The sequence below is a fragment of the Opisthorchis viverrini genome (assembly GCF_000715545.1).
Source record: "Opisthorchis viverrini unplaced genomic scaffold opera_v5_47, whole genome shotgun sequence".
Classification (NCBI taxonomy): domain Eukaryota; kingdom Metazoa; phylum Platyhelminthes; class Trematoda; order Opisthorchiida; family Opisthorchiidae; genus Opisthorchis; species Opisthorchis viverrini.
Genome location: NW_008751702.1, coordinates 319,203 through 346,854, shown reverse-complemented (window position 1 = coordinate 346,854; position 27,652 = coordinate 319,203). Strand labels below are relative to the sequence as shown.

Sequence of the window (27,652 nt, the reverse complement as noted above, 5' to 3'; positions counted from 1 at the left end):
GTTAGCTGGATTGGGTCAGCTGTGAAGAGCCAGCCAGCGAAGTCCACCGACCCTGAAGACGGAGACTGCTACGAGAACTCCACAATCACTGAAAATGCGAAACCACTGGCCTCCAGCTCCACTCCGTCAAAAACGACCTGACTAATTCTGGACTAATTCGTCACTCATAACCCCGGTGGCCAGAGCCACAAAGCCGACAAAAATATACCAAAAATCTTACGTGCACCGAATTGGCCAAGCTTATGGTGGGCAACTTGGGAGTACACACAAACACAGAAGGGAAGTAACTGCGGTCTAATAAGCCACGTAAACTTTGCCCCATCGTAAAGCTGCTTACTGAATTCAAGGTGCAGTCCGCTGCGAAAACGAGTCTCTTTGATATGCCACTAAAAAGAATACTCCTTGTTGGTACCACTCAATGCACAAGTGGCGCGGTGGGTCCTCACAGAAGCAGCATGCTAGCCAAACCGCTCCTGGAGGCCCGAGGAACAAAACAGACGCATGTTCACCCCAAATCCTTGAACAACAACGAGTCCAGGCGCACAAAAGATGGTGTTGCATGGGACTCAAGAAGTCTTCAACCACGAGGGGAAAATCACGTTCCCTAAGGGCAAAAGGCCCGCACAAACCGAACTCTCTGGGGCAAAACCCCTCTATGCAAACGAATAGCAGTTCCCGGAAACAAATGTACTGTGGATTCAAATCCCACTGTGTGGGACCGAATCTCTTCCCGGCATAAATAATAAAAATAAATCGTTGAGTTTTAGCACTGTTTTAGTGCCTAGCTGCCGTACCACCCGAAGGGAACATGAGGGTTAGGCTACTCCCAGGTTGCCCAAGCGTAGACAGGGGAATTCGAGATGCAGAGGCCGGGCTCCGACCACGGACCTTCCGTTCAATAGTTTCGTGCTCTTGCCACAGCCATATCGCCCTTAACCACTGTGCCATCTCTTCTCAGCGTAGTTCACAGGAAGATGACTAATTTCTCATGCAAATCCTTGAACAACTCTCGTCCAGCGACTACTTCACGCATTTCTTGCCATTAGATGATTTTAACGCTCCCAAGGCCTGGATAGAGTTTCAGCGCACCGAGTCTTCTGAACATTTTGAATCGACACTGACCGAAGTCGTTCACGAACGCGCGTGGACTCAACATGTCGCCGCACCCAACAGATACCGCGCAGGCCAAATACCATTTCTACTTTATCTGGTTATCACCGACGAAGACTAAGTAGCTAAGTGGTTGGAGCGCGAATTTACTGACCGTAGTTCGGATCCGACCTCTACCTCTCGACTTCTGTCTAGGATTGGGCAACTTAGCAGTACTCCAGCTCCCATGCTTCTTTCTGGTGGCATGGCGGTTAGGCATTGAGAGAATGTTACAGCTGAATGATCTGACTTTAACGAAAGACACCTCTTGATCAATATTAATTAGAGCTCCAATAAGACATGGTGACCGCTGTGTGCTGACGTTTGATTTCATTTGCTACTGAGCTAGGAACCCGGAACTTCAAACGTTGATTTAAATTTTCTGCTGTGCGAACTTTTCAGAAATGCATAGAGTTCTTGAGCAATTTAATCTGGAACGAACTTCAGTGGAGGAGATGTACCAAATCAATGTCCAGAAAATTCCCGAGGCTGACGCGGTGTCTATCTCAAAGAAACCAGCACGCCGTCGAACGGGCCAAAAGCCACCTAAGAAATTCGGCGTCTTCTGGAAAGGGCATCCCAGCTACTCTTCAAAATTAACTACAGGAGACCTGGCATTTCGTAAAACGCGGCCCGCTGTAAATCAGCAATCTGCCAATGGAATATACGAAAACAGGCCTCGCCCGGGAAAAAAAACTATGCTGTTCCAGCACTTGGGACACCATCGAAGAAATTAGCCAACCACCTGCTTGATGGACAAAAACGGGTAACCTACAAACTACCCAATAGTAGTATCTGAGGCCCATAGAGAACACTACACAGGCCTCTCGCTGCCCCGTCGACCTCGTCACGTCGTCTTGTCAAGGCGTAACTACGAACTGTCACTAACCGATTTGGTCTTCATGAAGGAGGACGGCCACCAAATCTTGCACAAGATAAACCCCTTCAGCAGGTTGGGGCTTGATGAGGTCCAACCAAGGATCCTGAAGGAAACGTCGCTCACACTGGTAAGACATTTCTACGTGGTGTTTCCCTATTCGCTCGACGAAGGCAACCTTCCCTATGCTTATGGGATCCATGGAGAAATTCTATGCTGGATTGAGGCGTTCCTACTAGATACAATGTTCCGAGTGAAAGTATGCTCCACCTATTCTTTCTGGGCACCATTGGAGTTCCTCAAGGCCCCGTTTTGGGACCCATTATGCTTCTGATCTACGTAAACGATCTTCCAAATGTTCTTTCAAGTCCATGTCAAATTCTTTGAGGGCGATTGAAATCCTGGGTGTAGACACTGCAAAGCAGTGGTCGCTGGACTGACAATTTCCTCTAAATGACGAAATGTGTATGGGGAGACTTACCGAATGCCTTTATCGCGCATAGTGAGAATGGACAAGAGGAGGATTATGGTATCTAACTCTCTTCGAACTTGTCCTTCTCACTTCGTCATGAAAAATCCGCTCAAAAGTCATTTTCCGTTCTATGGGTGACTCGGCGCACTTTCCCCGTATTACTCGCATGGACTTTCAGGTACTCCACGAAGCCTACGCAAGACTGCTTGGTGAACAGGCTAACCAATTTTCTACTCCGGATGCGTGAAATACATAGCCCTCATTGAGCGTGTTCTACGAGCTGCTCAAATGGGTAGAGTGCGAATTTACTGATCGGAAGGTCCGCGGTTCGAACCCGACCTCTGCCTCTCGACTTCAGCTGTCTAGGCTTGGGTGACCCGGCAATATCCCACCTCTCGTGCTACCTTCGGGTAGCATGGTAGTTAGGCACCGAAAGGGTGTTACAGCCGAGCGATTTTTTACGAGCTGCCACGAAAATGGTTACCGACCTTGGTCCATGGATTATGAAACGTGTCTTTCGGTAGTTGACCTCTTCCCCTTGAGTACGGTCGCCTACGAGGAGACGTAATACTTATGCCTTTTTAAAACAAGTTTTGGCTAACAGGTTTTTCACTGTTGACCTAACTAACTCGCAGGAGAAGCATGGTAGGAAGATTTTCAAGCCCAGAGCGCTTCTATTGGGAAACAATTTTCTCCTTTCGGGTAGTTAGTATGTGGGATAACCTTTCCCCGATGGTTGTTCGTGCTGCATCTATTACTTAGTTCAAAGGACTTTTGGACGTTTTTATTCTAGTCCTTACGCTGGCAACCTCATCGCCTCGGTTGCGAACTTAGAGAGCAGTGCTGCACCCTTTCTTCGCTTGTGCCTTTCGAGTGAACTAAAACCAACTGCAACAAACCCGACCTGGATATAATAATCATGGTGGATAATATGAAGGCCCAATTAGGACGACTAAGCCCGGAAGAAGCTTAAGTAGGTAGTAGATTTTCAGTCGATGCTCAGCGTGCTGGTAGTGGAGAGCGATTGCTTCAACTGTGTAATCGTCATCATCTGTTTCTGGCCAGTACAAACTTCCAACACAAACGCTCACATCGAGTTACTTGGAGTCCACCAAATGCAAGACGATCATGACTCGAATGGATTAGGTGGCTGTCAGTTACCGATGGACAGCCTCAAAAATTGCCGTTCGTTCTTGGATACGCTACTTGACTCTGAACATGTCTCTGTGCGCTCCGCTCATCAGTTCGCTTTTTGTTCAGTATTACGCATGCCAAAGCAGAACATTTCCATTGATCAACTTCGATAAGTTTCGGTGGCTTAAAAGTATCGTGCTGATCTGGCTTGAAGTCTTCTGGAAACGCACAGTCGTACGGATGACGAAGGTTGCTTGGGGGTTAAATAGAAGCACGTAAAAAAAGCTGTGATCTCAGCTTAAAGAAATGCCGGTACATGCCGCCTGGCTTGATTAAGTAAACACCATATCGTCGAGAGCAGCAGGTCTTACTGCTGCCAGAAAGGCCATACCAGCAACTAGCGTACGCAGGTGCCTCCCGTGCTTGAAGAATTGCAGAGCGCTGTTGGACTGCAAAAGTTCTGGAGATAGAGAACGTTTTCGCTTCAAGCGTAAGCTGCGCCCTATTTCAGCGATCAATCGGTCAAAATAAGACAAGTTTCCGTGAAACGATATGTGAAGAAGATGGAACAGCAATTCCTTTGCAGAATCGTCGTCTTGCATGATGGGTTGAACACCTCACTGAACAGTTCAGTTGAATTCTTCTGAACCTCTGAACCAACCCAGTGGACTTGAATGGAATGTTGAAACCAGTCCACCGTCAACAACAGGAATCCAGTGTGAGATGTGGACCTTTCGGCGCGACAAGATCTGTATCCCATTCTCTTCAAATAAGATGGTTAGGTCCTGTTGAATACTTGGAATACTTGGAAGAAAAATAGAATAACAGTAGAATGGAGCTTCTCAATCATCATTCCCACACAGTCTCCTGGTCCTCCGTGTTGGAGGTTGAAACACACCTGGCGTCGTGTTCCGTAAAAAATGGTAATGTGCTTACATTTCTAGCCAAACACCATGGCCTTGCGGTCAGGCTTTTTAACCATAGGCGTTGACTGTGGACTATAATCGTCCTCCCGTTTGTGTGGGCGCCCCGGCAGTATCCCAGCCCACGTACGAATTGTACGGATGTGAAGCATCAGTGTTGAACACTGATGTAATGCTATCCGTGATGATGATGACTGTGATGATGAACAACGTATGACTTTTGGGCGTTTTTGGTGTTGTACGACTTCCGGGATGGGGCCTCTGTGACTTACCTGTGCTTGGCTGTGACATTACAAGAAATGGCGGCTGGTCGATGTCAGTGGCGTCCGTGTTGTCATTTTCTTTTAAGATTGTCTGATTGAGAGCTTAGAGGTGTAGGAACCTCAAAATGCTTGACATGGGCCAGCACTAGGTACCCTCCCTTACCCACTTTTATCTCTTCTTCCAGCTCCAAGGCTTTAAATATAACTTGATGGGCTTTGTGATTGTATGTAGTGAAGCGTCAGTGTCAATACTGATGCTGATGTCTCTGGTGGTGGTGGTGATGATGATTTCGGAGGAAATAACACCCACGATAGATGTGCTGATCACACTGTAGGTTGCACTGGCTTGGACGTATGCATCGTCTGTCAGTTGGTCGAATTCCTCCTCGTTATCGGCTGCAAAATCCGCGTACATGTTGTACAGTGGTTATAGCTTCCACAGTTTCGTTTGCAGTTGATCTGGGAAGGTAGGGCTGGTTAGCTACGTATTGGAGGTAGGTCATATAATTGGTGCCTGATTATAGGGGTGATGGTGGAGTTTTTATTGAAAAGATCGAAAGGGAAGGTATTTACTGAATGCAAGAGTCTGAATGCGTGCGCACGGTTGGGCTCTGTCGATCTCTCCAATTAGTGATGCGTCCTGCATCGGGGTCCCCATTCAGCGCAGCAGAGCCTGTTGTTAATGGCCTTCATGCGCTGTCAAGTCATTGCCTGACCCCCTGGCCCGTTTCTACTATTCATCTGGTTGTGCGAAAAGGGTTCTCCGAGGCAGTCTTTCTCAACTGGCATAATGTGCACGTGAACTGGCCAAACATCCTGGGTCGTTTGATAGGTCTATCCATCATAGGCGGGTTATTTCTCCTGAACACCTTTAGGCCAACGTCAGCATTATTGATCCGATGTTCCCACCAGACTCTGATAATGATCTGAAGACACCAGTGGTCAAACGTTAAGAGGTTTGCAACTTCAGCTCACACTGGCCAGGTTTTTTGACCCATATAACAATATGGAGCGAATCGTAGCATTGTTAACTTGCTCTTTGACACAAATGGGGTAGGTTGAAGGAGCTGCTCTGGTTTTTCCCACCCGGATGGAAATATTGTCTTTGTCTAGACCACCGGAACTGACACTAATACTACAGTGAAGTATGGAAGCTATTACTAGCAAACTCAGCTGCGCTGGTCATTGCCGTCTCTTTGGATGAGGATCTCGAGACGAGAGACATCAACAGTTAGAGGCATTGACTGATAATTTCTAGGGGCATTCTCAATGTCTCGCCTGGTTCCAAACTATTGCCGTCAATACATAAATTATTTTCTATATCTCCCTAATGAAGCGTCCACTATCACTGCTGGTTCACGCGTCAATTATGCCCAATTTGCACCAGCTTTTCTGATGTTCGCTGATCATAGGCGAACGAAGCTGTGATAACTATGACAACGGTAAAGTATGTATGCGGTTTGATGCTGATGCAGGTAGTGAGCCGATCATCTCTCATCTCGCGCTGTGCCTTAAAAATGGGAGCATACGAAGCCATGTTTACTCCATCATAGACGGCTCGCCCGTTAATCCGAACCTTCACCTGAGACCATTCATTGGATGAGTAATCCGGCGTCCTCTAGGATATCATCAATGGCGGGACGGTAACGGTGATACCGGGTAGTTTTATGGTTTGCTGTGTTATTTTTCTCATAGAGTCGCACTGGTGTTGTCAGAAATTCCTTATATCTAGAACAATTTTTCGGCACTGTTGGTTTCATAGATGAAGTGTTTAGGCCCTTCGAGCAGCAATCGTGAAAATTCACTAGCTGCGACACCCGGAGGATATCAGTTTATCGTTGGTGTGACTTGAGAAACATTCTCTCAAGATGGCTCAGTGGTTAGAGCGCGAATTTACTTCCCGGAAGGTCTGTGGTTCGAACCTGACCTCTGCCAGTCGACTTCCCTTGGGCTTGGTCAACCTGGCACTATCCAAGCCCTCATTGTTCCTTCGGGTGGCATGGCAGTTGGGCACCGGAAAGGTGTCGCAGTTAAACGATCACCTTTCTACCGTTCACCAAAACATGCAGTATCTGGGCTCATCATCATCACCAGCAACAGCAACGTCAATGTTGACACTGATGCTTCACTATCGTCAAAGTAATTAGAGAGTGAACCTTCTTCATCACTAAATCCTACGAATCATCTCCAAATTTTGGTGAACACTTGTGACCGATGTACAGGTTATTCGTTACAGGATGAACTTTGTCCCTTTTAGGCGCATTACCCATACCACACTAGTTGTGGTGCCTAGAAGATATCTTCAGAAGCCATGGGAATCAGCTGTCAATGTTGAACTGATGCTTCACTATCGTCAAAGTAATTAGAGAGTGAACCTTCTTCATCACTAAATCCTACGAATCATCTCCAAATTTTGGTGAACACTTGTGACCGATGTACAGGTTATTCGTTACAGGATGAACTTTGTCCCTTTTAGGCGCATTACCCATACCACACTAGTTGTGGTGCCTAGAAGATATCTTCAGAAGCCATGGGAATCAGCTGCCTCAGCGAGTTTGTTTGCAGTGCAGATCAGTGTCAACAGCTGACGCGGAGGAAGCTTATGACTGATGACCTAGCCCCAGTTGGGCCATCACGGTACCAAGGAAATGAAGCACAAAATAAAGAATTGTCGAACTGTAACGCCCTTTCGGTGCACAGCTACCATGCCACTCGAAAGGAGCACGAGGTCCAAGGTACTGCCAGGTTGCCTATGCCTAGACAAGTGAATTCGAGATGCATATGTTAGGCTCGAACCACGGACCTTCCGGTCTGCGCTCTGAGCTCTGTCAAGCTCTAGGACAACGGAGGCGGTAGACTGGTCATGGGCATGACGATCTAGCGATTGGTATAAAATGGATAAATGGCCCATGCAGTTTTGTTTGGGCGGTTAGCCCACCTGCTCGTTTAGGATGCTCGTCAAATGCCGAAAAGTAATGCAACCAAGGTGTATATGGCTGACCACAATTTTTCCTTTTCCGGTTTCTGTATTCAGAACATGCTTCTATTCTGACTAAGGGTAGTGGAATTTTGATCACTTTGGAACCGTTCTTTGCCCTTGATCCGTTGAAAAATCAAGTACAGTTTTCTGTACAAACAGGACATCTGTCCTTTTTCTTGTGACATGGACTGGCCAAAATTTGCAGTTTAGGGTAATGGTTGGGCCTGAGTCATACAATCGTTTTACCGGTTGTTTTAGCTGGAACTCCGTTCTTCTAGGTTCGGCCGTGCTTGCAAGGCAAACAGAGAGCAGCCAGGCGAAGATCAGTGAATCATCGAGTTACAGTTAGCCGTATTACGAGGCTGTTTGATTTAGAGTCATACTGTCCTTTGTGATATGAGGGATAGCAGTAAGATGTCTCCCGCGTGTGACCAGCATGTAAAGATTCGTAGAAGTAGTGACGCTCCATCCTGACCTGAGCTTCTTGTGAATTAATACGGTCAAAAGACGGTTAAGTCTCAACAGAAGTCCAGGGCAGCTCGAAACGCATCTTCTGTGCACAGTAGCATCACGAATCAGATTTCTATCACGCACACTGTGTCTTTCGGCCAGACGCCCTCCCACAGCCAAGTGAGACCAACTGCTGAATTATCGGCGTTGGATAGAGTTCTCCGGCAGATCCTACTCTCCATGATCTTATGACTCAATCTTTAAGTCAAAGATTCAAGGTGAGGTACTTCAAGGAAGCCCTCTTTTCGGGTCAGGCAAAAAAGAAGTGTCTTATCTACTGAGTACTAGTGAAACCGACAGTCTCGCTTTATCGTCGTCTATTTCAATTACTGTACCCCTCATCACTCTGGCAACTCTCGCTTGAGACCCTTGTCCCTCAGCTGAAAAAAAAGACGAAAGTGCCCTTTTTTGTTTGATAATGTGACGTTAACTGAATGTGACGTTATACATAACAAATTAGGCACCACTAAACATTCTCGGTCGCGATGGGATACCCTGGAAGTTCTTAAGCATACGTGCGGTTAGGATGTGCGGTAAGTTGTTTAAAAGATTCTTCACAACTAGTGAAGGGCTTCCTCATCCTTTATTGTCACCGACTTTGTCATCCAGCTGTCGCTCCAAGGGGCCATGAATATAGGCATCACAGCCACTTTACTTGGATTATGCAGACATCGTTTCCTGTTTGGCGTTTATTTATCTGCGCAAAGTACTTCAAACAGAATATGGGAGGTGGTCTCGTGTTTCGGTATACGTTTTGTATCTTCACAGTACGGGGTCCTACTTTGGGATTTCCCATCTTATTGTGCTTCCCTGGAAATTCAGAATGAAGAACCTGAGTTTGTTGGTCGGTTCACATATATTCGAATCTGGATAAGCCCTGATTACACTACGGCTGATGAATTCAATGCGTGAATGACGAAGGTGAGACGGCTTTCGCCAACTTGCCCCATTACTGGTCCCAGTCGAATTTCGGTGAGGTTAAATATTTGTATACAATACGATGTATACAAGGGCAATCCAACTTTATGGTCGTTAGATCTGAAAATCTTGGGCGTCTTCAAACTATTGATAGCCGATATCCCTCCATTGTGGCAAGAGTCAGCTAGATGCAGTGATTACATGACCAAGTAGTGCGTAAGCGGGCTGAGCAACATATTAAGCTCACCGCGTTAAAATAATTGAGGCGTGTATTACTCATGCCAAACGACCATCTTCCTAAGAATACGTTGTTTTCTGTTCCAGGAACAGGCCATGATATGACAACGTGAAATGAAAGCGACTACGATCAAATAGAGTGCTGTGAGATTTTCTTGCCTTCCCGACTGGGTTCTACGTGTTTGGAAACCCTGTGGGACTTGGCACGCTTTCGATCCTTCTTTCTACCCCCTACTACGGCTTTCTTCCCTCATGTTGAATGACAGCTAAGCGCCAGTATGTATTACTGGTGTATCTGATCTGTCGCTTCCTCTTGCAGTGCTATCGACAAAGTGAGTGGTAGATTGAACAAAACTCCTCCGAATTTCCACTATTTTAGTCACTTGTGGTGTCATTGTGAAAGCGTAGGTGTAAACGTCGTGGTACCGTTGTATGCGTGCGAGACGGTCACTTTGCGTGGAATATTTAAGATGATTACTTTCCTTTGATCCTCGTTATCTGTGGCTTGTTGCTTCTATGCAATGGAAACGCCAGATTTCCAACTCTGGACTACTTATAAGGTATGTGGTATGTCATCTAGTGGACACCGGATTAAAGATTCGATACAAAGACGTTTCATGCAGTTACTGTGGTTCGGTCATGTGTTATGCCGTTTGGCCAGACCAGTCTTGTTTACGCCATCAGGATAGATGTAGAATGAAGCAACAAAAGGTGTTAAAAGTCTTAGTCACGTTGTTGTATTCAGTCTGTAGTCAGTCAGTAGATAATTAGGCGACCCACCCAACTGATACTGAGTGGCTGAAGCTAATGTTCGTATATATGTACAAAAACAATCAAGTACCCAACTCCACTGGCCACCATCACGATCTGTGTTTAGAGTTATTTTGATGTTATAATGCGCTTCCTAATTGGACTGTAGAGTTTGTTGAATTTTCTAGGCTCTGTAAGCATACTCATGCGAAAGGGGCACTCTGGGAGCAGAGCTATGTACCACGGGTTCATACTGTGGCAGCTGCTCGAACAGTGCCCTTTGTTTTACTTGACATGGCCGTAACAGCTTCTCCGTATCTTATGACCACTTTTGTCTCCTTCGGTAACCGGATGGTAGGACATTCCTAAAGCGTGCTCATTTCGCTAAAATAGCGTTTTGTTCCTTTGTAATGTGCTACTCATAAGGTTGCTGAAAATCCATCGACAGCCCACGACCGGTTTCACCCTTCTTGGGGCTTATCAGGTAGGCGCAGTCCCCGGGTTTCCGTCAACCTTATGTTCTACTTGAAGCCAAATTGCACGAAATTAGCGAATGTGCACTGATTTGCAAACTAATTTGGTTCTTTCGAGAGACTCACCTGGAACCCAGCTGAATCTCTCGTTTATGATGTTCTCAGGCAACTGAATGTGCTGCACCAGGCTGCCTCATGTTTCAGTCGCCACGATATTTGAAATATCGCGATACATGTATATCTTTGTAATGTATTGTTCCCTTCAAAGTTAACTCCATCATGTTGCCATAGTCCATGCTGTCTTTGGGTATGTCGTTCAGGTGTGTTGGGTCATTTAACACCAGACAAGCTGTTTACTAACTATAGCCATAATCCATATGGACTTTTCACTTCTTTCTAAGTTATGCTCTGTATTTTTGAGCTAATTATTCAAATAAAAACGTCGGATATCCCGAGAATAAACACCTCTTACCGGTTCTTGGTTACTATTTTGACGTCCTTCGTTATGGCAAACTTGAGCCGCTCTATTCTCTTAAATTTATGAACGTAATATGCATTCTGTCATTTCTTTTCCAATTTAGTCTGTGTGACAATCACACCTGGATTTGTTTCTTATCTGTTTTTCGCTTTGGATTGTCATGGATTTCAATTCCTTTCACGCGTGAGTTTCTTTCCTCATCTGGTCTGATTTCTCACAGGCCTGAACAACAGAAGGAGATAATAATATCCGGCTTTCTAATCAAATCACCTCCTTCTGTTGAAGAAAATAGACCTTTCAGTTCCCTCTGGGATGTGAGTTCCTATAATATCGTGACTAATTTTCTCTCCTGTCGCCATAGTTGGGTTGTGGAGGACTCGGCTCGCCACTGATCAAGAAGGTGGGTGATCGCGCGATGTCTCTTTCCGTGACGTTAGCTACTTGTTTGACCTGTAGTTCTTTAGGAAACGAATGCACTGAATGTTTTTTCTGCACGTTTCTATCGTTCGCTCATATCTGGCGAATTTCAGTTTTAGTAGACTGCGATTTTGCCCTCCTCAACTTTTCCTAGTAGTCGAATCTGATCAGAATTCTCTAATTCCGAGAAGTTTGTTGATGTATTTCCCATGCATTGCAATATGCAAAAACATGTTGGTGTAGTTGTTACTGGCTAGAATTGGCTATGACCTGCTTGGCTTTTGAATACGCAAGCAATTACTACTGGTTATGGGCAATATCCGATGTATCATTTTATGCTTTTTATCCCAATCCAAGCGAGTGTTTTGTCTTGCTTGTACTGTACGGGAACACCTCAGCGTTCCAGCTACCATGAGCAAACTTTTTTCACGGGTTTCTACAGCTAAACATATACTAGCGAAAACGGCAATTCAGGTCAATCCCTATGCGCTCTGGTAAGCATATTTATATGCTCCGTTTTGTTGAGAAAGAAATGGAGTACATGGTTATGCAAGGTTCATATGTCCCGAAGAAATAAGCGAGCTGACATTCATGAATGCATGCAGTTTGTATTGCAGATAAGTCGGCCCACTTAGTCTGTTCCAGTCAACTCATATCGTTACGTAGGATGATTTCAGAGATAAATGTAGTCGTATGACAGAGTTTTGGGGGTGTCTGTCCACCTGTTGCCGTTGGATGAATTTCCAACTAGCACTATGGGTGGACTCTCAGCCAATTCACCCACTTAAGACCGGATTTTTGCGAGCTACTGAGCGTTAGAATTCGACTTCAGACCATCATTTTCTCTATTGTTTGTACTGTACATTGATTAGTCTTATTTTGTAAACGTTTTCAGCGTTGGCGCCAGCGATTTTGTGTCCTTTACAAAGTTCGTTCTCGAGATACAACGGGGATTTTTTTCGAGTACTACAAAGATAAACAGTGCCACAAGTTGAAAGGTATGTCTGTTTGTCTTTGTGTTGCTGTTCTGCAATGTTTATTGCGTAGACTTCCTTATGTGTTCACAACCGTCCCACTGACCAAAGTTTCAGGTCTGTTTTATATTCAGTTTTGTCGAATAGTCCAAGTTAGATGACGCCGCACATTACTGAAATAGAATACTTGTGGACAGGTATCCGTTTTCTGGCATAGATTACCCTCTGAATGGGAATTTCCCCATAGAAATGAGAACCCATGCAAATGCCTGATCTATCTTTCACTGATGATGGAGGACTTCATGGCAGATACTGAAATCACAACTGTCCATATTGTAGCTCATGTACAGTCAGGACAGGATGTTTACTCAATAATGTTTGATGGTCGTAGTTCATATGTTGGAAGTCTCATCTGCTCCCTGTGTAGCCTCGTTCTTCATTGTGTTCATAGCTGTGAGCACACTTTAAAACTGAGGTCAATAACTCCTTTTGTCGGAGTCTTCGTCCACGTCCAGCGTCTTGTTGGTAGAGGAGTCATCTGACAATCCAACTATTTGACTCTCTCCATCTCACTCATATCGGCTCAACCCCGGGCAGAGTCCGTCAAATGTTTGATTTTCGAAAAAAAAACAGTACGCCTTACCTAAGGATCAAAATTAATCGCCGGATGTCTCATTCATTTTGTGCATAGCAGCTAGACAACCGAGTATAGACATAAGGAATGCTAATTTGGCCAAGTTTAGACACTTCGTATTCAACTGTGTCACTTGCTCTAACACAATCCTGCAAGAAGAATTTGCCAAAATACCCTATCGATTCCTGTTAATGACGTCCGACCCAGGTTAACTATTCATGACACCTGTGGCGTGATAGTAAGAGGCCGACAAATGTGCAGGTTGATCTGTACAACTTAACACATGGTGTATCAAGGGTTCATACAAACAGAAAGTTCTGGGAAAATGTTGTCCTGTCAACAATAACCTAAAGATCTATAAATTCGGATGGGATCGGAACAAATAGAACATCGATTTCAGCTAGCTCATCATGTTTCAAATCTGGGGGGACAAGCAGTGCAGGTTAATATGAACAGAAGATTCCACTCTAGTCCTAAAATTCAATCGAACTTCCATGGAACCAACAGTTTGCAGTTTCTTCTGCTAAACGGTTTCCCTGGAAGAGATAATCGAACCATCTTTTTGGGCATTTCTTAATAGGATTTTGATTTCACTACTCACTACTCACACCATTCCCACACATGCTTCGACACTTGACATCGGCTAGTCCGGTAACTTTTTGACATGTATGCTCCTGCCATCTTGTTTTTAGGCCATGTGGACTTAAAGAACTGTGAGTGCATTGCAGATGACTATCAGATTGGGAAATGGCTCAACGTCTTCTCAATACACACGAAGCACAAAGGAAAATCTCGAATCTACTACTTCTCAGCCCCCGACCCACAGAGCATGTCCGATTGGGTACGGCATCTTGTCGAGGTCAAGGGTTTTGTGGACAATTCTCAACCCGGTATGTGTTTGTGGAGGAACTTAGTGAAGGCTCGTTATAACGGCCGTTGATTTATTCTGTGAGATGGGTAGTTTGGTGGTAGCTAAATTGTCTAATCTACGGCCATCATTACATTGTGAACTATCAATTTTATTTTCGATTGCAAACTTGTTATATCTGTGGCGTTCATTGACAATGAGACCAAATGTGAAGTTGCTGTCCATTGGTGTGATTTTCTGGAGCTTTCAGGGACAAAATTTCCTCACAGGTAGTGGAAGTGGGAGGCAGGTTGAAACAGCGCAAAACTGTGGATACCAGACATGCACGAACAACGTACGGATTTCATTTATGGCTTGCCGATTGCGAAAGCGTGATTCACGATGGGTGATACTGCTGTGCCTTACCGATGCTGATGCTTCACTGCCGTCCGTTTGCAGTTGTTGTATAAACTTGTATACTTTTCATTCTTCATGATACACTAGCACAGTATTAGTATACACCCTAAATGTTACTTTTTATTTGGGTTCGATATCCACACTGACGAGGTGAGTTGAATAGGTTTTCTTCAGACTCAGAGGATTGTCTGTCCATTGTCTCACCGCGGTTGGTTTTCCCTGTCTGATGCGAGGTAATCGATGCGAAATCAACACATTCTCTCGTCGGCTAAAATCAGGCAGAGACCATGTACCTGTGGATTGGATTGTCTGTCCATTGTCTCACCGCGAGTGGTTTTCTCTGCCTGATGCGAGGCAATCGATGGGAAATCAACACACTCCCTCGTCGGCTGAAATCAGGCAGAGACCATGTACCTGTGGATTGCGATTTACTGGCATCATCAGTAATACGTAAGCAATGAAAAGGTACTACAGAAAGGGAGCCGGTCAACTGGGCGACCGCTGCTGTATGGCGCAGAGCCCTTGAATGTTTATGCGTGAGGACTGCGTAATAAATACATGCCGATACTTCTCATGTCTGATGCAGCAGTGGACTACACAGTTCGATCCGTACACCGACCGTCTTTCCTGTTTGGTCGGCTTAAAGTTGGGTGCAGTGGTGCACTAGTTATCAGGTAGAATGGATAACCAATATTCCAGCGTTTTGACTAACCAGGAAACCATTTACGTCACATGTAGCTCCACCCGATTCGTCATCTTATTGTTGGCGAGCACATCATACTCTCAATTGAAATCAATCTCACAATACGGAAAGCTTATTCAGACTTCTTAGCGTCAATATATTCTTACCCATCTATCTCTTTTTCATTGTAATAGCTTTTTGCAGGATATCTTCCCAAATTTCTCGTGATAGCCTGCCAGGAATCCTACAGCCTTTCGATAGGAAACTTTAGATGATCCGGTCCCGAATCAATTGGTATATGTTTGGGACCGATTGGGACCTCATCGTTTCATAGAGGTCTGGTAAAGAACCGGAAGGTTTATTGCTGGACAGCTTTTCGCCTTTGACACAAAGGCTTCGTCAGGTCAAGTGAGTAAGTAAGCTATTGATCGGTTTTTAAAGCATTCAGGGAGACGATTCGTGAGGTTCCTTGTGACTGGCCGTTTTGATCATTGCTGAAATCGGTCTGAAGTTCCTGTTTGTTGGTTAGTGGGGATGGCTAACACTTACGATAAATTGGGTAGGGGGATCGTCTTCATGTTGAAACCGTATTCTGCGGCCTTGCTGTTCGGTCTAGAATATCCTAATGAAATATTCCTCTTGGAAGTCGTCCACAGATTTTGTTCGCCTGTTTTCGTCGTCCGCTTTAGGGACATTGGGATACGTCGAGCCGACATTAAAGCTAACAAGAACTGTATCAAGTTCTAACTTAAACCCAGCTACTTTTTAGCAAAGTCATACGATTTTTGGATGTGTGTGGGTGACTTGCCAGCAAGTGGTTTAAGGATATCTGCCAGAAATCTGGCCAGCCCATGTGGTGGTGAACCTATGCCATCCACTATTGGACATTTGGGGACACCCTCCTTGTGGCTTTTTGGTAACCCATAAAGTCGTGGTTGGATTGCACTTTCTGGGTACGATCGATACCACTTACCTTGCCCCAGATGGTTTATCACGGATCTTAGATACCTTCCAACTTCACCCTTATTCTTATTCATTATTGACACAATCGTTCCATCACTAATTTGTCGGTGGGGCCCATCAGCTACGTGTTGTCGAACTTTCTGCAGTTAGTAACTTTTATTCGTGACGAACGCGGCTTTACCTTTATCTGCCTTTGTAATTACTATACTGTCTACATGTTTTTATGTGTCTGAGGCTGTTCGCTCGGCTGGTTGCTGGGATTTCAGGACTGTGACCAACTGTAGACGTAATTTCTCCGCTTCCATTGAAGGAAGCTTCTGGAACACAAACCAAACACTAGGGATGATCTCTTCCGCCCTTATGACTCTTTCACTTACTGCGAGACAATGTTTTTCGTCACTTAACGGTCTACCTGATAAATTGACTACGCTGCAATAGCTGGCAGATGGCTTACCCTTTTCTATTGTGTTAGTAAAACAGCAAGTCATGGAAAGCAATCCCTATTTGTTTGTCCTTGCACTGTTTACCTTGAACTGACTCTAGTTCCTTCGCTTTGGTATCAAGTAGTTCGAATTCTGCAGGCGGTAGTGCCGACTGAAGATCATGGTGGAGACGACATGCGCGGTCACGGATATCAGTTAAAATTTGAGTACTTAAAGTGATCCTGTACTTGAGGAATGACTTGGGGCAGTTGAAGGATCGCCTTCCAGTTGGTAGGACTAGGAACTGTGTATACAAAGTAAAACGTAACGACTGTACGAAGGTTTACATAGGTCAGACAGCCAGGGAATAACAAACCAGAATCGGTGAGCATAAGCGATGCATTAACAGGCCACCGAGAAACGCGGATGAATGTCAGGCGATAGTCAAAGCTTCGGCAATGGTATGGCATGCACTAGACACTGGGCACAGGATAGATTTGGAAAGTGTGGACATTCTAAGACGGGGACTGAGAATTACACCACAGCAGCTGGTGGCCGAGTCGGTGGAAATCGCGAAGCATCCCAAGGTGAATGGAATGGAGGGCGTAGAACTGACAAGCGCGTGGAAAGCGGTTTTAGATCAACCGAGACGACACGAGGCGGGGTGTAGCTATCAGCAAAATGGTCTGGGTCTAAAAGTACAAAATCCAAGCAGAGTAAGATCCAATTAGATACCCAACCTCAAACTAATCGTCTCGACACCCCCTGATGAACAAAATCTGTGATAACTCCCAAGGGGATTATTCCATTAAGGTGTCCTAGACCGAAAAATCAAGGCCGCGAAATCCGGTCTCAACATGAAGACGACCCTCCTAACCGATTCATCGTAGAGGTTAGTAATCCTTTTTAACTAAAAAAACAGGAACTTAGCATTGATCATATCGGCTAGTTATGCAAAATCTCACGAATTGGCCGCCTAACTGCCTGCTTACTTACTCACTTGGCCTGACGAAGCTTTTGTGTCAAAAGCGAAATGCTGCCCAGCAATAAATACACCGATAGTTTACCAAACCTCTGCGAATAAATGATCTGGTCCTCCCCTACCATGTCTACTGATGAGATTGATGTAACCGAAGTAGACAGTTTAATCAGGCAGCATCCAAATGGATCGGCGTGCAAAATCAGCTGGCTCATAGTCCGCATGTGAGCTCTTCAGATAAACTCGTTTTATATCAGCCCAGTGTTAGCACAGGATAGTCGTTTTCACCTTGTCATTTCGTACAAATACTTCGTCCGAAGCAAAAATAAGGCTTGCTTCTTACTAGCACGTCCTCCGTTACGATTTCCAGAGGGGTTGGGCGTACCTCTGTCTGTACGGGCCCATTGAAGAAGATCTCTCAGCTTGTCTACCCACTTCGCACAATGAAGTTTCTGCCATTTGTCTTGTCTTTATAATGCAGAAGCCCGATACGTATTTCGGCAGGGTCAATGTGAGTCTAAGTGTCGATATTTAATGGATGACACTCCGGTTCATCACTATCATTGTCCTGATCAACAGTTTTTCGAAAGTTTTAGATGATGCGAATTCACACTATACCTATCAACCCTAATCTTATGTGAACGCCATATGGAACTCTGTTGACTTTCACTGCATTGCCTAGTACTGAACCGTGAGGTGTACATCCAGTATGTTTATATACGTTGAGATTGAAACTGCCATAGTTAAATGACATTATTTGCAAACTGTCTTGTTTATGTGAGATTAGTGCACTTCCGCACCATCAGACCTCGCCAAGTAACCACACATAACCAATCAAGCGCATGGCCTCGGTTTCGTTGATACCAAGAGGGTAGTTGCTGTGTTCGATAAATAACTGTCTCTTATGGAGAGGGTTTCTGGTCTCAGAATATCATTTGCCAGTCTGGGTGGAACCAAACGATGGCAACCCAGGATTTTATGTAGCTTAGTTGTTATCTAGCTTAGTTGTTCTAAGCTTTTGCATTTCTTCAGCTGGCTCGGCCGACCTTTTCCTATCTGCATCATATCTTACTGGAAACTGGAAGCATCAGTACAGCAGTCATCTCTTCGTATTTCCATTGTCACGCTGGCACTTTGCTGTCCTATCTCTTTTCAACAGACCCCTAATAGTGACCTCCACAATTGGATCATCACTAGTAACAAACACCTAATTTTTTTATGCTGACGGGCAATCTGCCGTAGTAACTCAGCAATTTTTGAAAGTGAACACTTTCAGCAACAGGAAAACAGCTGGCTCTTGGAGGTGTAGGCCTTTTGTGGTACCAATGAACGGTTTTCTGATAGTGCTATGGGACTGGGACCTCACCATCCTGGTTACTCACTCCTGACAGGTGCGCTTTCTTCGCGCCTCACGGTTGTTGCACTACAACAAAGCGTGCTTCTAGAACCTCTTGAGCCTGCCGTTAAATATTATACACATGCTGTTTTACCTCCGTTCTTTCAGTCGAACCAGCCTATCCTCCTTACCCCAGTTCACTTCAAGGAACACAAGGCACTTGGGACACACGACAAAGACGAGTTGCACTGAACCAACCCTTGCCTTCGCCGGTCCCACTGAGCAGTACACATCGTTCAAGTAATCCAAGTGTGGTGACTGCTAGTCATCCAACATTGACGCACCCTAGACTAGACGATGGATATCGTGACCCACCAGCGTCAGGAGTAAGTTTCTCAATGGTCTTCTATTATCAATGCTATTAGAACCGACGACTTACTTTTTATTGCTTTTGGCTTGATTGGTCGCGATTTAACGGCAAAATTGTACTATAGTTGGCTTATTGCATTCATGGGCTTAGTACTGAGCTTACCTACCTCTGTGTTATCAGTTCAAGACAACCACTGTTGATGTCATCTGTGAACATTCTGTGGTGCTGTATCAGAACTGTAGGTAGCGCAGTCAATCAGATCGGCGAATGGCTTTGCCGATGGTGACCGATCATTTCCTTTCACCTTAATCGAACCTTGCTGGGCGAATTTCCAGGGTCGATTGTGGGACCTTCCGACCCTATGGAGTAAATTATATGGGATTCAGGTGTATAGAACCAGAAGAACAGGTCTGACTTCCCAAAAGTTGACAGTATTTAGCTTGGTCTAAACTTTTATTTTGACGCTAGAAAGACGAAGTCGTCCGCGAGCATAGACCGAAGACTTTCGGCTGTTGCATTTTTAGTTACATCTCTCTGGAAATGGAGTCAGTTTTTAAGATTGCACCATTTTCCATTTATCCTGTTCCCGCAGAACGAATATTTGCTCTCTGCTTCGGAAGCTGAGAAAGACGGTTATTACCCTGTAAGTTGTCCGTCGTTATCTCGTTTTCATATGCCTTATGCTTTTTCGCAATTTTTCTGTACCCTTCATTCTTGAGGTGTTGCTGAAATCCATTCGGTTGGGCTAGTTAGAAGCCAAGGAGAAGAACTCTATTGGGTTCAAATTATCAACCTTGAACTAAAACTGTCACATCTCAGTTTTTGCAAACATACCAAAATTGAAAGGACAGGAAAGGCTTAAACCAGTATGTTCGTTCACTTATGTCTCGCTTCTGCTCTATGCTTGATTGCGTTCTAAGCAGCATCCAGCCTTCGCCACCAGCTTCGCCATCCTGATTTCTTGTTTTCCTTATTCTGCGGTCGGGGTGAGATGGCACAAGTGGTTAGCACGAATTTAGCGACCGGAAGGTCCGTGGTTCGAATCCGACCTCTGCCTCCCGACTTCCCCTGTCTAGGCAGTATCCCAGCCCTCGTGCTTCCTCCGGGTAGCACCCGGAAAGGTGTTACTGCTGTGAGATTTTTACTTATTCTGCGGTGGTTGACAAGGTTTTTCGTCGCTATTTCTTGGAACAGTCCTCCCTTATTTATTCATTTTCATTCGCGTTTTTTTTGACAATGGACGGAAACTCTTTGCACACCTACCGATGGTGCGTGGGAAGGTAACTTAGACCACTGACCGTATCCATACCGCCGCATCACTTAGCACTGTGAAATCCTGCTGCAACAGGATTTTTTGGACCGAGCCGAATGTTCGTCAGGCGTCCGGCAAGTCAGCGGACGTTTGACCCGAATTTTGGTTGATCTCAACAAGCCAACGAAATTGGTGGTAAGGCCTTTTTCCAAAACAAATGGCCTAAACAAACCATCTGAAAAAGTACTGTCTGAGGAACACTTGGTAATGTGGAATGATGGGTCCATTTGAATGGATGCATGCCACTGACTGTCTGTTGATTCATGCACTTGACACTGACTGCCACTGTCGCTGTTCCATAGGTTGGAATTGCTAACACATGTGGCATCTTTGTTGTTGCTTGTTTCCTCCGCGACGCTGTTCAACCCATCCGCCTCGATGCGGATATGCAATTTCCTGTATAGCCGCGTTATCAGTACGATTCGAACACACCGGAAGTACCGCAGTTGGTCTTACTATTCCTGTGGGCTTCATCCTCACCCGAAGTGCCGTGTGCTTCGAAAACTGGCCAATCAACAGTTGGTTTATTCCTCTGTCTGCGGCCGAGAGAAAAGAATCTCTCTGCAATATATTCTCTGGAGCCCAGGATTCTGTCCATTCTAAGGATATTTTGCTGCACATTCAGTTTTGCGGTGATTGCAGTAAACATCCGCTGCTTACTTTGAGTTAGACTATGCAGACCTATCGTCACATGCAACGCCCCTTTGGAACGCGACTTGCTGACTTCAACTGACTGCTGTCATCCATTCCTAAATCCTGTGCACTTTTGTCGGTATTGTGTTCACACGAAAATTGAGACTCTATACTCCGTAGCTATCAGTAACTGTTGGCTTAGGCCGAAACCTACATGAAGACTTCCGAAGCAGGCGTCAATTATTGTACCACCAATTCTTCCGTGTACTGATTACATACACCGGAGAAACAGCGCATAAGATTGGGAGTCGCATACATTCAGTGGACCCGATTAGACAACGAAAGCCTCTCACCGAGTATACGGTTCATACGCGTTCGACAACAGCCTGTATTTTCGACGCGTTCGGAAAGAATATCTGTGTGTGTGTGTGTGTAATCACGCCTCTTGAACGCAAGACATGGCCTCCACGTGCCTGGTGCAGACTACCGAACTTGACCAACAGAGCAACAGACACCTGATCTACAATCAGTTGACTCACACTACCAATAGTTCGCTGTATTGCCAGTTCTAGGTTCTGTGTTTTGGCGATTATCAAAGGCTGAAATTGTAATATTTTATCTGCGTGGGATCCAGCGTTAAAAAAGACCACTTTGTGTGGCATCTGAAACGTGTTTTTAGGGTTACTTCCAAAAGAGACAAACTTGCAAACTGGTCGCTACCGGTCGCTCCTTTTCTCCTGTGGAAGAAGCAGAACAGAAATGGATCATTTGCTTGATTGTTTTTTTCAGGTGATCACTAAAGTGGAGCAAAGTTGCTACCACTCCGAAGGGTGCCTTCAGGAGGTCTGCGCTACTGGGTCCCTTCTAGGGTAACCCTTACCGTTCGGCTACGATAATCCTTATGAGGGAAGAAAACTGTGGGTAGTTTTGTGCCGTAATAATGTAAATCATGCCGAGACCTCCTTAAACGGAGTGGGCAATCCGGTATTTGTGTCATTGTTCAGACACTTCATTGGTTCAAAAGTACATAAAATCTTGCTACATGAATTTCGCACCCTGTTCGTTATTGGGATAATGTTTTTTACCATGTGGACAGTGAGGATGGTCTTTGTTGGAAGGTAGAAAATCGACCTCTTGTAGGGGGTTAATTTCAAAACAAATCTCATGGGACTGGAGCTTAGTGTTCATAATTAGAATGAATGCTAGCTATTTCCTATCCTGGGTACTTATAACCCCAGCTATTTTTCTTTGCGAAAATACTGATTTGTGTGTTCACACTGAAATACTCAATATATACGTTAATAAAGTATTACGCAGGACATTTCTTATCCATCCGCCTACTGTACGTTAGTCAGTCGTACTCTTAAGTGCGTGCATGTGTGTGTAAACAAACCGAATTTGTCTGATTCCGTTAAGTTCCGACGGGCTCGTGCTGTTTTTCAGGCACATTCATTCGTTAAAGATCGTTTTTGTAATAGTCACAGCGATGTTGCATGTGATTGGTGTTCGCTTGTTCGACCGGGACATGCCTTGATAGGGCCCTTGCAGTTGCACAAAGTCCGGTGTGGTGGAAACCAGACAACAGTAGCTAACCGGATTCGTGACAATTTGGTAGTAATCTACTCGCTGCTTCTACTAGTGAACTGCGTCCACATGATTCCCGTATCGGATTATTCTTACACATGCTAATATGTAGTTATGCCCTCATTTGACAGGATTCCATGCTCCCTCAATAGCTTCCCCAATGTTATCCCACGTTGGCAGGTTGAATGAGCGGCAAACCCACCTCGTGCTAATTTCTGGACGATTTCCGACATGTACTGTAGCGTCTGAGTCCAGTCCAGTTCAGTTCACCAGCAAAAAACCAAGGGCACGTTGGTTCCACCTGCTATAGTTTCGGTCACCGAAAAGCGGAAGACAGCAAAGGTATAGCCCAGCATTGGAGGCGATGGCGTAATCAGTTAATTGGTGTTGAGTCAGTTTAGTTGGTTGGGGAACCATTAAACTGAATATCAAGGTCACCCTAAAATAGAACTACGTCGCCAGTGGTATGGAGAATATTTGAAGTGTGAATTTATTCCCTTTCCGCATGCAGTGTGTGGAATGCTGTTTTAGGAAGAGGTACTGAAACTCTCGAGAGGACGGTCGTTCCTCCGGAGGAACAAATTCGATCAATATTATTTTTGAAGATGTTTCAACAACCTTTACCCTGTTGTGATAGCGTCGTTTATCGGGACTGAAAAATTTGAGGACTACCGGCCTTTCAAAAAATCCGAGAAATCGCCTTCTACTGTAACGAATGAGTTGCGTAACTGATCTTCGCTTTTATCTACGTTTCTCGCGTTAGGTTGATCTCTTTCTTCCTATGAGTGTCAGCAACTTTCCCAATCTTAGTAGACTGCTATACTGGACCTGATCGCGGATGACGGGAGTGCTCCTGTGCCCTCTTCAGAGCGGTAACCTCTCTTTGAAGTGGTGTTTTTTTGTTGTGTTTTTCACATAGCTTGAAGCTGCGTTTGGGAGACGTTGAAAATGCAAGCCCGCAAATTTTGAGGTGCCTCTAGCATTAACGGAAAAAACCAGGCCATCCACCACTTCCGATTGGTTTGCTTAACAACTCCCATTGTACGTTTCGCAATTTGCTGCATCGGACACAAGTCGTAGGAACGGAAAGTAGAATTGTCTGGCTCATCGGACACTAGGTAACCGGCAGAGCGTAATATGTGGCTGTTGGACATCTTATTTCACCACAGCTTAACAGAAATCGGTTGCCATTCCAGTCAGTGATTCGTGAAACAGATGGTTCCTGTTTTGGAATTGTGGAGCCAACACAGCCAATTCCGTCCGGTTCGTATCCGAGGATTTGTAATTTTTTACGTCAACCTGATGCTGAGATTCGCTGGACTTGGACGATGCAGGCCCCTTTGTTTAAGGTGTAGGTTTAAGATATAGGTTTTCTGAAGCCAACGCGGGGCATCAGACCCCATTATGCTCGGTGAAGAAACCTGTTGACACCTGTTGGAGCATCGTTTCACAGCTTTGATCAGCTTTTGCCTTTGATTCATCTAGAAATTCGTATGGAGTCAGCAGAATCCCTGTTAGTAACACCATTTCAGATTAATACGGATGAATCAGGTTGCCAAGCGAAACGCAACGTCAACAAAAGAAGTGTCACCCAAGCGCACACATGTTGATGTATTCAAGCATGATAATCCAGACCCGTTCACCATTGTATGTGGAATGTTGGCGAACCACGCTTACTTCAGTCGCTAGAGTGCCTGCATTTATATCTGACTATGCGCACTACTATGGAACTCCAATGAGGTCCATATTGCTCCAGAATTTCAGGTCACTGTTCTGAATGTAAACAAGGTACTTACTGAAAACAGAAGTAGGAGGCAGCCTAACCACTTGCATAACAACCTGACTATAATCTTACAGATGTAGACAGTTCCTGTGTGTTTAAACCTATACTCGAGTGGTTTCTACAAATCCAGTGATACCACACCGTTTGTCAGTGAACTACCCGTGTTGTATATATAGTAAGTTATCTTTTCAGACGAACTAAGTCGCTTTCAGCTAAGTTTGAAAGTGAGTATGTTGTGACGGTGCTTTCTAGTCTATTTCTGCGAAGTAGTGGATTAAAGCCAACCACACATTTTGGATTAACTCCTTGATGTTCCGCCTAGTAATCCTGCGCACAATTCAAGTCTTTGTACTGTCGACATGCACTACTAGGTTCGTCGCGTCGATTCATACATAGCTTCTTGTTTTTTCTCCAAAAGTTGGTATATGCTCTAGCTGACTACCCACTATCCCATGACTGACGCGGTCTGATGGAGACGGGGGCAGCTGGTTCACTCGTGATGTCCTTTTTAGTCGATTTCATTGTTTTCTTTTACACAGCATGAGTTCTAAAGGCAAAAGATACTTGATAACAGTGCGATGCTTGATGATTCAATACGCTCATGCATTTTTCATACTATTGCCGAGATAACTCAGTGTACAGACTATCGGCAGGCAATTCAGCTGAGAAATTAATAGATGTTGTGCCGTTTACTTCTCCACTTCTGTTGTGGATCACCTGAGCTGAAGCAATGATGCAAAAAATGGGTTATTTTCTACACCTTATGACCATCAAGAAAACGCATGAATTTAAAGCCTAGTTGACTGTGCATAGATTGTAATAGTTGAAACTTTATGAGGTCTACAAATGGGTGGAAATTGTCCTCTGATATCCTTGCTATGGGATCCGTTAAGGTGCTATATTCTTAGGTATTCAAATCTCTCTGCTGTATTTTTTCTGGTGAATGAAACAGGACCTATTATTCGAATCCGTCATCAAACTGGAGGAATTTATTGGCTCTGTTGCTTTCAGTGTGCGTTCCCCCAGCGTCGATACCAACTATTGTTTGCACTGAATCCGGTAATCGTAGTATTGAAAAGACAGGAAAACTGCACGGCAAGGTGACCGACCACTATCGTGCAACAGCGAAGTTAGCCATTGTATACCAAACACCCTCCTCCCGCACCTGTTTCATGGTTGGTATTTGAGCCTTTTTTCGAACCCCGGCATATGCACTGCCAATTAGCCAAGCGGCAATCTCTTGCCTTACGGGGTACTACTGACGGAACCCTATCAGAACCTCCGCGTGGAGTGTGACTCACAAGCAAGCCTTCGCTGCGGAGTTATTTATTAGAAATTACCAACTGAACAGTCACGAACTATTGGACAGGGAGGCAAAACTCTCATATGCATTTTGTTTACAAAATTGAATATCCCTCTTCTCCTTGAACGCGTCTTCCTGAACTTTCCTGGATATTCTGCTCAAATATAAGCAAATGCTACAAAGCGACTCCACATATTCCGTGATAGATCTAACTTTTCAAGAGACGCAAAGCGGATTTACGAGAAAACATACTATTCGCATGCCTTCCCATCAGTAGTATCACCGTTACACTTGTATCGGTTAATTCACTTTGGAGGACCTGATAGTATCAACGCTGTTGACAGTGACAAATAAAAGGTTTTCTAGTTGAGGGAAACCACTATATCCTAAAACTCCAGGACATAAAGGGGCACTCAACACCACGCATATCTTTACATTCATATGACCTTCATGGCCTCTAGACTTATAGCCAAATACTGCATGGTAAACATATCTACACCATGGCTTTCAAGCGTTCTCCAACGAAACGGACCAAATCTTTATTCGTTTTGCCTCGATAAGATGCAACTGTTTTCTCATAGCCACACCACTAAGAGGTATTCATGACACGCTGGTGATTTTTGCTCAATTATCGTATGGTTCGTATTAGAGTTTTTCCTAACGTTTTAACTAGTGTTGAGCCAACTGTTATTTGTGCTGCAGCAAATGAAAATGTTCACTATGGATTGCTAGTCCGTTGGGGTTTTCTCCGCGTGGGTTTGGATCTCATCCCCGTCACCAGTATTTCAAGTTGTAAATCAAAAAAGCGCGTACGTAAGGACAGGTATTTTGTGCAAATGCGACCAAACAGGTCTGCCTTGTAACGGATAAGCATATAACTGAGTCACGTGTCCAGTTAACACAAATAGTTCTCTGATTTATCGACGACTAGATGCACGCATGCAAACCATCAGACGTGCGTCCAATCAACGACTACAGCCACCACCAGTTTGTTGATGGAGTGGCGAACGGACACGCACACGGGCAAATTTTCTGACACATCCAAACGGCTACCGCAGTCACAAACTTTATTGAGAAGACTTCTGATAGCTGGAGCACCGCATGATGTCTGCAAACAGAAAGATTGACAGTCCAACAATTGCGGTTGTAGATGCGGAGCGGAAGCGATCAGATGACGCGACTAGGTTGTGAGTGGAGTTCGGCTGGTCATTTGGCACGACATCATTCGATGGATTTGCGCTTTGGTTATCCGACATATTGTTTGTATACTTGTTAAGATTTCCCCCCACACTAAATTAACTCCATCCAGCACCTAATTTGACCTATTTGTCTTGAGAGGTCTTGTTCGTTGATTCGCCAGCATGAAAACTCGACCAGTCTTGACACCTTCCACCCATTGCCGTACTAGTTCAAGCATTTACGTTTGAGGTCGCACAACTCACTGGTAATCGGCCCCATAATAAACGACCTGTTCGGTTCTGCTCAGCTCATCACGAATAAATTGTGTACCAAGTGTGCGTTGGTTCCAGATGCCAGAGTTTTGGTCACCGGAACATAGACCGTAAGAGATAGCCAAGTATTCGAAGCGGTGGTGATATCACTTGCCTCACATTGTATATTACTGAAAGCACCAGCAACCAACCAACTACGCATTAAAGGCGGTAGCTTTGATGCACGAGCGTTAGTGAATGCGTAATTGGGCCATGTTTGTCAGTGTCAGTAAACATTGAGTCCCGGTGGCCACATTCAAAGAAGTGCCTGCTGTTAACCCAACTGAGTTTACTCGTTAGTTAGGCCATAGGTTGTCCACCTACCAGTCACTTCCATTCAAC

The 27,652-nt window shown here is 44.9% G+C and overlaps 1 protein-coding gene across 1 annotated transcript in view; it reads left to right on the top strand.

The window, feature by feature from the left end:
• Window positions 1–9,551: 9,551 nt before the first annotated feature.
• Window positions 9,552–27,652, top strand: part of T265_03282 (hypothetical protein) — a gene marked incomplete at both ends in the record, with an annotated part of 37,627 nt that continues 19,526 nt past the window's right edge. Inside the window, 6 exons of the mRNA XM_009167728.1 lie at window positions 9,552–9,795; window positions 11,268–11,347; window positions 12,477–12,579; window positions 13,882–14,079; window positions 19,004–19,221; window positions 19,798–19,848. Of these exons, the coding sequence (XP_009165992.1) occupies window positions 9,723–9,795; window positions 11,268–11,347; window positions 12,477–12,579; window positions 13,882–14,079; window positions 19,004–19,221; window positions 19,798–19,848 (723 nt within the window). The remainder of the gene's footprint in view (window positions 9,796–11,267; window positions 11,348–12,476; window positions 12,580–13,881; window positions 14,080–19,003; window positions 19,222–19,797; window positions 19,849–27,652) is intronic.